Source organism: Clarias gariepinus, chromosome 1 (assembly GCF_024256425.1).
Source record: "Clarias gariepinus isolate MV-2021 ecotype Netherlands chromosome 1, CGAR_prim_01v2, whole genome shotgun sequence".
Lineage (NCBI taxonomy): Eukaryota > Metazoa > Chordata > Actinopteri > Siluriformes > Clariidae > Clarias > Clarias gariepinus.
This window is the reverse complement of record NC_071100.1, coordinates 33,768,599-33,779,129: the sequence shown is the minus strand read 5'-3', so window position 1 is coordinate 33,779,129 and position 10,531 is coordinate 33,768,599. Positions and strand designations below refer to the sequence as shown.

The window sequence follows — 10,531 nt, the reverse complement described above, 5'->3', positions numbered from 1 at the left end:
GATTACATACACACACACACACACACACACACACACACACACACATAAAACTTAATTTATATATTTATAATAATATATTAATATAAATATCTATAAATTAAGTTTTATATAACTTCAAATAAGATACTTATTAAAAACTATATTATCTTTATATTCTTTTATATTTGTTATATATATATATATATATATATATATATATATATATATATAAGACTTTAACTCGGAAATACACCCAGAAGGCGGTAACGCTGGTGAGTTCAAGTTCAGCGGCATGCTTTTTTTCCCCCCATAATGACCACTCTTCGCTTACTAGAGCCCCTAGCGGTCAAGGTCGACACTGCAGCGGGAATTTGGCGCTAAAGATACAACATCCTCTCCCGGTCTAGAAAGCAGAGCTGCTCTAATTTACGCATTTTAATCCAGCAAAGCGCTCCGTCGGCGAATAAACTCATGAAACATTTCCTGCAGTAGTAACTGTTGCCACTGGCCTGTTCTATCCACCTCTGTTGATCGCTTCCTCGCGAGTATTTCCCGCTATCTCAGTCTCAGGAATAAGTATGATGAGGTAAGTGCTTCCGGTCGCCATCTTGTCGTTGAACAGTGCTGAGCACTGTGTGGGTTTGTTTGGAATAATCGACCACGATCTCTTTTCGTTTTGAAATTGTTAACGCTTATTGTACAGAATGTCTAAGCGACATCGGTTGGATTTAGGTGATGATTATTCGTCGAGCAAAAAGAGATCGTCAGACGGGTAGGTTTAATGCAAAATTATGGGTTTGAACGTTTGTTGTCCTCTGCGCGGTGTCCGGCCCGGCCGATCAGCCTCTTTGTGTCGGACTAGCCATGCACTGGTGCTGCCCACGCGTTAAAATAATCTGGATTACATTACGAATTGTCAAATTTTCTAATATGTTTTCGGATTATAACTGATGACCACGACACTAGTCGATTAGCTCGTTTTGTATCGTTGCCCGAACGCTGCCGCAACACGTGGGTCTTTGCCTCGACTGCTGCGGGTAGCGCTGGAGATTAGCGCCGCAGGTCGTATCCCAAATTGATACCTCACTCAATATAACGTGCACTACGTAGTGCATAGATTCGTTTATTACGTATAGGATGTGTAGTGTCCTAACGAAGGGTGCGAGCGCTGAATTTGGGATACAGCCCATGCTCTAGCCTAGCTAACCTAAATCAGTTTGGTCTCGTTGGCCTGTTTTTTATTCCAACGCATTTTAAAATAACAGTTAGTTGCTTTAAACGACCCGGGTTATCCTTATAGCGAACTAAAACGTTCACTATGGCAACAGAATTCTAAGCAATCCCTTAGTCCTGGTGATATGATTGTGCTAGCTAGCTAGCTAACGTGTTTGCCGCCACCCGGTATTCCAGGAAAACAGCCAGCCAGTTAGCTCGGTAGCTAGTGACTGTTTTAAAAAACATTGTTCAGCAGACTGAGTACAAAACCAATTTTTAAATTTTCTAAAGCTTTTAAAGTAGCAGCCTTTATGAAGCAGTATTTAGTTTGACCCACTAAGTATGAATGTGCTACGGCTAAGCAGCTAGCTTGCTAGTAACTGCGGCATTGGAGTTCACTATGGCTAGCTGTTGACAAGAGCTTGAGGCAGAATATCAAGTACTTTTAACATTCCTCAGTTGCCTGGTTATCAATCACACGTATCTAGCTGTACCTGTAAGAAGTATGTTACTGGAATGAGTGTAATGAGTTTCTTAAATTAAATAACTTGCCAGCTCTCTCTCTTAGTGTGTCTGTTCAGGTTAGTAGTCCTTATATAATTCACTATCTTGAGCCAGCATCACATACACACAAACATGTGCTAACCATGCTCATGCAGCTGCTTAAATCTTTCGGGACACTCTGTGTAATAGAATTGATGACGCACTACCCGGATAATATCTAGTTCATGTCCGAACATTAGTATATCAATGTTAGAACAGAAGGTTTTTAATTTCCAATCGTCTCTTCCATCCACTACAGAAAAGACCGTGACAGAGATCGAGATGAAAGGTCAAAAGACCGGGACCGGGATCGTGACAGAGATCGTGACAGAGACCGGGAACGAGACAGGGACAGCAAAGCTCCAAACTCGGCCCTGAGCATGAGCGCGGCGTCTGGAGGCGGGATGATTCCTCTGAAACAGACGGCTATCCATCAGCAAGTCAACCCCTTCACCAACCTCCCTCACACGCCACGCTACTACGAGATCCTCAAGAAGCGCCTGCAGCTTCCTGTCTGGGAGTACAAAGAGCGTTTCCACGAGATCCTCACACGCCATCAGAGCTTTGTCCTGGTGGGAGAGACCGGCTCTGGAAAGACCACACAGGTTTGTTAGACGGCAGGCACACATACATGCACATGGCTGTTTAAGACTTGATATATAATCTAGAGTAAAGCACTGATAAGTGGTTAGGTAAAACCTTGCTGTAGCCCAAAAAGCTTAGAGCATTTTAGCCATTATTTTATGTTTAATAAACATATATAGGGCATCGTATTTTCAGCATTAAAAAAAGCAATATGATAAACTAAAATCCAGTTTATTTTAAACCAACTACCCCAACATGACTGACCAAAAACTTTGAAAATGGGTCACGTAGGCAAACATACGCATGATCACAGTTTTTTAAAAATTATCATAATGTGTTCAGTTCTATGTTTTTGTGACCTCATTCCCATGCTCTAGTAGTGGTAAAAAATTTCCCTTTAATGAGTACTGAGTAAAGTAATGAGAACTTTTTTTCCTACTTGCCATATCCAAAAAACACAAATACACCGTTTGTAGTCTGATGCTTCCCTGTTAACACACACCATCTAGACTTCCATATAAGCACATGTATCTTTTTTTTTTATCATTGACCTGTTCTGTGTTTCCAGCACATATCTGTACCGCTTAAGCTTTAATTGAGCATCAATCACACAACTATGATAAACTTCCTTCAGAAGTAAAATTTTGCTTAGTTATGGTTTTATAAAGAACATTTTAATGATGTTATCCAACATAGAAAAAAGAAATTGAGACCGGTAATCTCCATCAAACTCAGATCTGCTTATAAGCCAAAATCTTAAACTCTAAAACTAAGTTTAGAACAAGAAAGCAAAATTCTTTGCCACAGAAAACAATTGCACTGATTTGCACTAGTAGGTAATGAAGTCATATTTGCAAAAAGGCTGCATGTGACAGATTAGTTAAACTAAATTATATTTCTATTTATACATCTACACTGCCTGACCCCAAAAAAGTCTTGCACTTCAAGATGTCATTTGACTGCTTTTAGCTTTGGCACAAAACGTTGTCCGGTCCATGTATGAAAATAATTCCTCATCCTCCCAGAACCACTTTTTCACTATTTAAGTCCTATTTGAGTTCCATCAGGGGAGAAAAATATAGATGTGAAAACCTGGTCATTCAGTACATTCTGGTCATCCCTGGACATTTTATAGCTGCATAATGTTTTTGAGTCTAGACATGATCAACCGAAGCAACACCAGATCATAACACTGCCTTCAGGGGCTTGTACAGTGTCTAGTATGCTTCAATTCTTGCTCTGACGTGTCCAACACTCTGGAATAAGTACAGTCTGACCACTTCAGACCCCATGATTTTTTTTTTATTATTATTATTTTTTTTTCTATTGCTCACAAGTCCATTCTTCACACCCCCTAACAAACTGAAACCTTGTTACTGATTAGTCTTACTAACAAGTGTTTTTCTTTTGCAGTCACAGCTGTTTAGTCCCAGTTTTACGAGTTCTCATCACACTATGTATGGAAATGCTTTTACCCTCCCCATTAAATGTAGTCGTGATTTCTATCATCAGTTTTTCTTTTTACAGTGCAACTTCAAGTGTTAATCACCATTAGTGTTTTTTTTTTTTTTTTATTATTATTATTTTTTTAATATGATCATTTCTGCCACAGAGTTGGAAGTTCTTAACTGTCCAGCAGGGACAAGCAGTGCGCCAAATGAGAAACCCATGTTTGTTGTGGGCCGCACAAACTTTCTCCTTATATTTAAATTTTACCATTTAATATTAAATATAGGAAACATGCTGTGCACTTACACTTATTTTTCAGCATTTGTTATATCAGAGATTTCCCTGAACAGCATCTTATGAACATTTAAATTAATTTAAAACGCTTTAAAAAAATTGTATGTAAAGCAGCACAACTTCAGGGATATAGTGACAAGTGCCGCCTCCATTATGTATTCCTGTTTTAACTTTAATAAGAATTTACTTGACAACCAAACGTATAAATAATTAAAAAAAAAATCCAAAAAAGTACATCTCCTGATCTGACCTTCACATGTACATAATGTTTTTTTTATTAATTTATTTTTTTAAGCAATCCACTGCGACTTCCCAATGTCAAAAACTAAAATCAAGACTAAACAATACTGTTGTCGTATAGGCAGAACAAATGTGATGTTTTTTTTTTTCTTCTTTAAAAAAAAAGTACTTGCTAATTTTTTGGTGTTTATCTATCAATGCGCCGTGGGTCCTGACTTGTTTGACAAGGTTCTGCATTTCTCTGTGTGTCTTGTCACAAAGTGACACCATAAGTTGTAGTTTTTTAACCCAGTTATGTTCGTTGCAAACTAAGCCTGCGGCTTTACCACTGATGTCCATGAAAAGTTATGACTTATCAAAAATGTACATTCGACATCAGCTTTATGCTTTATAGTGCACGTTGATTGTACAACTTGCTCTAGATGCGCATCAGTCACCTCAGACTCAATAGGGGAATCTGCAACTACCTAAGCTAAACTAAGCTTTATTCACGTGTGACACGAGGAACTAAACATGTGTTTTACTGGAATTTATGGATAAAATCAAATATTAGATAATTTCTTAATTTTCTTAATTTTAATTAATTTATTAAATAAAATAACCAGAAATTAGTGTGGTTTATCTTTGACCTTGCTGGCCAGACAGAAATGTGTTATGATAGACCTGGGCAGGGTATAGGTCATAACCTAACTCTGCTTTTTTAAAATACCTTTTAGTTGTTTTCTTTGCTTGATGCCGGCCAGTAATTTGACCCTTTCTGAGACTGTTTTTTTTTTTTTTTTTTTTTAATAATGTACTTTTTGTTTCCATAGTACAGATTCTTCCCTCTTCAAAAAAAAATAAAGTGTGAAAGATGCTGTAATGTTAATGCAAACGACAAACAGCTGCCTTAATGAGTCTGAGAGTTGTCAAGCGAAGACCTGTATTCACAAAGAACGTGATTAGCACCCTGCAGCATGTTTCTAAAAAAAGAAAGGCACCGCATTAATGAATGCTGATTTTCGGTTCGGCATTGAAAGGAGCAGTGCCTTATTTGCATCATTTCTGCTTATGCTAATAAGTAGAGCTGTAATTCAGACTGCAGTTACGAGCTGAGCGATATGATGCTCACAGTCTAATATCAGTACCTCTGTTATGACTGCTATCCTGATCGTTTATTTTTTCCCTGATCGGGAAATGTTTTATTCCCCATGCGTTAAGATTATCTGGAAGATTTTTTTATTTATCCCCCCACCTCCTCAGATAAGATGGGGTTATACCTATAAACTGGCCAGGAAATGTAATTTGCTCATTGACCAACTGACTGACTTGTTCAGTCTCACTTCTTTTGTTACTTACTACCCAGCCAGCCTTTGGACTGCCAGTACACTGTGTGTTTACTGCAGAGATGAACAAATGATTAGTAAGTGCTTGTGTGTCATGTTGTGTGTGTGTGTGTCTCCCCACAGATTCCTCAGTGGTGTGTGGATATGGTGCGTTCCCTGCCGGGGCCCAAGCGTGGCGTAGCCTGTACCCAGCCCCGCCGAGTGGCGGCCATGAGTGTGGCACAGCGAGTGGCAGATGAGATGGATGTCATGCTGGGACAGGAAGTTGGCTATTCTATCAGATTTGAGGACTGCAGCTCGGCAAAAACCATTCTCAAGTGAGTCCGTACATGAAATGCCTGAACAGGAAAGTAATGACCGTTGGCAGCTTATTAGAGTGCATGTAGAATATTTCCCACGTGGATTTGTGATTTGGATGGTATTTTTGGGCGTCATTTTCACGATTATGTAAAATGTCATAGATGTGTATCTTTTTAAAACATGATGTCTACAGCTTTAGCCATGCACAAAAATGTTAAGCACTGATGTAGTTCTGCAGTTGTGAGCAGGGTATGGTGTGTGTGGATGCTTGTGTAGGTGTCGAAGAGGCAGTGACGTATCTAACGCTTCATTTACAGATCACGAACAAGCAAAACACACAAAGTCCTGGAACCAAAAATAAAGGAGAGCTTTGGGTTTTATAAAAAGAATGATGAAAGAAAATCGCTACTTTGTGTCAGTACTGAAATTGAATTAGAAATACAGAAAGCAGTGTGTAATCATACAGACTGATCAGTCTGCCTTTTATGATGATGGCTGCAGTCAGTGTAAAGCCTCATGCCACAATAAAACAAACCTATTTTTCCATAAACATTTTTTTTTCTCTCCCCCTGATACAATATTGCGAACTTATTGGCAAGCGACCCATGAAACGCAGAAAAGGAAACCTGCTTGTGCCGTTTATTTATAACCGCCCGGGTGAGAGTGTTTTCTCGTTTTCAAAAGCCGTTTTGACAAACCTAACAGCAAGTTTTCATCAGTTTTAGGTGCAGGATATTTGTTGAAGTATCACACTGTGTTTAGGGAGATTGGGACAGTGCAGAGGTCTATAGGAAATAGGAAGTCGTGTGATAAGGGAAAAATCGTAATGTTTGCACTTTTAGTGCTTAGATTTCTGTTCCCACATGATGTTTTTGTGTTACACTGAAGGTCTAATTAGAATCATGGATGAAACATCTGCTCAGGTTTCCAAGTGTATAATCAGACCCTCATTGCCACCTCAGCAGATTAGTGTGTTTCTGTGATTTAAAAAAAAATTTTTTAAAGTCTTTTAGTGTGTCATGTTAACCCATAATCCCCCCCCAACCACCAAATAAAATAAGTGCATATGTATAAACCAACCTTCAAGCTATGTCCAAGTTTTTCATCTCTCTGCGACTGTAAGAGGTTCTAGCCTTATTTTTATTTATATATATATATATATATATATATATATATATATATATATATATATATATATATATATACGTAAACAAACCACAGTGCTCACTCCAGTGTTGGCACCAATGCAGGAAACAATGCCAGGAGAGCGCCCATTGGAATGGAAATGTCTCACAAGCCAAGAAAAAAAAAAATCCTTGTTGTACTTAAAACACGTGCTCTCCTCAGCCAGCTACTGATAGTGAACACATCAGCATGTCCATTGCCAGTTCTCAGTACATGTTTTTTTTTTTTTTTTTTTTTTTTTTTCCAAATCAGAAATGGCTTTCGGAATGATTTATTACAAACTATTTATGCCTGCTAGCAATGAATTAACACTGTGTGTGTAATGAATTAACGCTGTGTCACACCAATAGGGAGAGAACTATAGTTTTATCCATAGTCCTGGATCTACATGGTTGTATGATAGTAGACAAATCTCATTGTTCAGGTTTATATTTATAAATTGTGCCATATAGGTAGGTAAGGTCTAAGGTTCGATTTCCGCCTCGGGTCTGTATGCTGTGTGTTTCTCCCTGTCTTTGGTGGGTTTCCTCAAAGTACTCCAGTTTCCTCCCACAGACCTGATAGGTTAGTTCCCAAATTGCCTGTATTGTGGGTGTACCCTTCCTCGTGCCCATAGTCTACTTGGACAGGCTCCAGGCCCTTGCATCCCTGTACAGGATGGGTGGTATAAATGAAAAATTAATGAGTATCACATGAATGCATTGTGTTCATAATGCTTTTAAAACATGCCTCCTAATATATCAGGGCTGTTGTACTTGTTTTGAAATGTGTTATTGGTACAGAATTTAGACTCTCTTTCTGGTTATTTCCCAAATCTAGGTACATGACTGATGGTATGTTACTCAGAGAGGCCATGAACGACCCGCTGCTTGAGCGATACGGAGTAATTATTCTGGACGAGGCTCATGAGCGCACACTGGCTACAGATATTCTGATGGGCGTGCTCAAAGAAGTCGTTCGTCAGAGAACAGACTTAAAGGTAGGTGTGTGTGAGAGAGAGAGAGAGAAATCCGAATCTGTTTAACATTGTTTTTTCAGTCACGTCGTACAATCCATCTCTACATTTTAGTTTCAGTTTAAGCTGGGGAGGGAAAAAAAAAATAGATAAGCAGATGTTTTTTTAGGACCACTTAGTGACAGCTTAGTGTCTGTTGCGGAAGGGATTCTGTAACATGATCTTGTCACCTGAACCCTGGAACCTCATCAAAAGTTATTTCCTTGGTAGCTGCTTTGAGCGACTGAATGCTGATATGTGATTCTGGCGATGTTCCGCTCCATGGGAGAGCAGCACGACGCTGCCGCTGCAGTCAGGAACGTTATCCGCAGTAATGTACCGCCTTATTCAGTGTCTCTACTGTTTTTTTTTTTTTTGTTTTTTTCTCCCCCTTCTTTTCCTTATTAACTGTTGATTTCGAGGGCGATGTTTCTTTATTTCAAGTTTGGTTTGCCAAAAAAAAAAAAAAAAGGGCCAGATTGAATGGTCATTAATTAAGAGGAATTATGATCATTACTCTCTAAAGCTCATTAATTCGGAATCGACCCAAAAGGCCAAATCAGTCTATTTCTTTTAGTGATGCATGATGGCTGAGAGAGTTTTTAGTTGTGCGTAAACTTAAGCTTGGTTCATTAAAAGAAATCTTTTAATAGTGACGATCTTGTGGGCGTATCCCCGCACTTTGCTCCGTTTTTAAACGATTGCTTTTAACTTTGTCTGGCACTCTCTAATGAAGCTCCTCCATTGCTGAAAGCACTGACAGCTGTGTGGTTGTTTGTTCTCAGACTAATGCGGCCATTACTCTGGGAAATGCAAAAGGCCAGTTTGATTTTTTTATTTTTTTTTCTCCCCCTCTAGCAGAGTTTATTCTGGCCTCTGGTCACCCCATTTTAAGGCAATCAACCCTGAGGGAGCAGAAGCACATTGCCTTTTATGGCCTCGACGTGCTGAACTTGGTTCTCATAAAGCAGATGGGTAATGACCGCTTGTTGTCAGGATCAAATCAAAGGTTCTACGTTTGTTCAGGAAGTGTTAAATGAGGTCTAGGTGACTACAAAGTAAGCTCCGATCCTCATCTTCTCATATAAATTTGAAGTTAAATGTCCCTCGGTAAAGAGCAATTATGATGTCTCGTAGTGCAGAAAGGCACTGAGGTGGACCTCGGAGTGTTGAGTGAAAGCGAGGTTAAGTTTTAGATAAATAGGATTTCAGGGAAGATTGAACTTTGCCCAAGCAGCAGAATGCGGTAGGTGTAGCCCCCTGTGTGTCGTACCATATCCGCCGCTTAACGAATGATTCAGTGGCTTACTTCTTTTAGTGAACAGCTGAGTTTTTTTATTTATTTTTTATTTTTTTGAGTGTGAAGTATTACTGCAGGTTTTTATTTTATTTTGCGAAGTCATTCCTTCCCATCAGTAACCACTGAGCTGGTGGTAACTTTGTTCTCTTTGCCTCAGGTTATCGTCATGAGCGCCACCTTGGATGCTGGAAAGTTCCAGGTGTACTTCGACAGCTGCCCCTTGCTTACCATCCCCGGCAGAACGCACCCCGTAGAGATCTTCTACACGCCGGAGCCCGAGCGTGACTACCTGGAGGCGGCCATCAGGACGGTCATCCAGATCCACATGTGCGAGGAAGACGAGGGAGACGTTCTGCTGTTCCTCACAGGACAGGAGGTGAGGCCATATCACTCAGGAGGTCTTGTGGTACGGTGTTAGCATTCCGAAACTGCCCAGCTGGTACACGAAGAAAAGCAGGTGCTAGAAGCGATGCGTAATGATTCCGATAAAACGGTCGCCCTCTCGCACCGTGCAGCTTGCGTGCGCCGCACAAACAGTGAGTCAGTGGATTCGCAGACTGAAACCTCAGCTATAATAAAGTGCGAAATGTGCACCATCCCGGGGCGTTTCAACCTTATGATTCATGCCCGCAAAATACATTTTGACCTTGTCTCTCTGTGCCTGTAAAAAAATCAAGCTCTTTGCAGTACGAACCCCTCAGTTATAAACAAGCACCCTTGTCGACATAGGCGTGACAGGCGTGTGTGAACAAACTGCTTTTTAAATAAAGACGTACACATTAATTTTGCACAGACGCCTCTATAACGGCCACCCTGAGCTGGGAAGATCAGCGCTGAGATTGATACGGGCCACAGACGCAGCTGGCCTTGGTGCTTGGGTAAAGAGCCAGCATGTGTGATGGCGCTGTGTGTGTGCGTGACCCAAATTCAGGCCTGAAATTAAGTCATTTGTTGTTGTTTTTTTTTTTTTTTTTTTTCCCCTCTCTTCCTTTTCTTACAACTTGTGCTCACCCAAGTGGAAGTGGGACTTGGACGCACGGCCAGAATGATAAATAAGGTCTCAGATGATGGGTCAGCAGTGTCCTGCTGTGTTTTTTTTTTGTTTTTGTTTTTTTTGTGTGC

At 40.0% G+C, this 10,531-nt stretch overlaps 1 protein-coding gene across 2 annotated transcripts in view; it reads left to right on the top strand.

The window, feature by feature from the left end:
- Positions 1–336: 336 nt before the first annotated feature.
- Positions 337–10,531, top strand: part of dhx15 (DEAH (Asp-Glu-Ala-His) box helicase 15) — a 33,308-nt gene continuing 23,113 nt past the window's right edge. Inside the window, exons 1-5 of one of the 2 annotated variants that reach the window (XM_053495594.1) lie at positions 337–565; positions 1,997–2,342; positions 5,754–5,947; positions 7,935–8,094; positions 9,567–9,785. In XM_053495594.1, the coding sequence (XP_053351569.1) occupies positions 558–565; positions 1,997–2,342; positions 5,754–5,947; positions 7,935–8,094; positions 9,567–9,785 (927 nt within the window). In that variant the 5' untranslated portion in view covers positions 337–557. The other variant, XM_053495593.1, reaches the window with a different exon arrangement.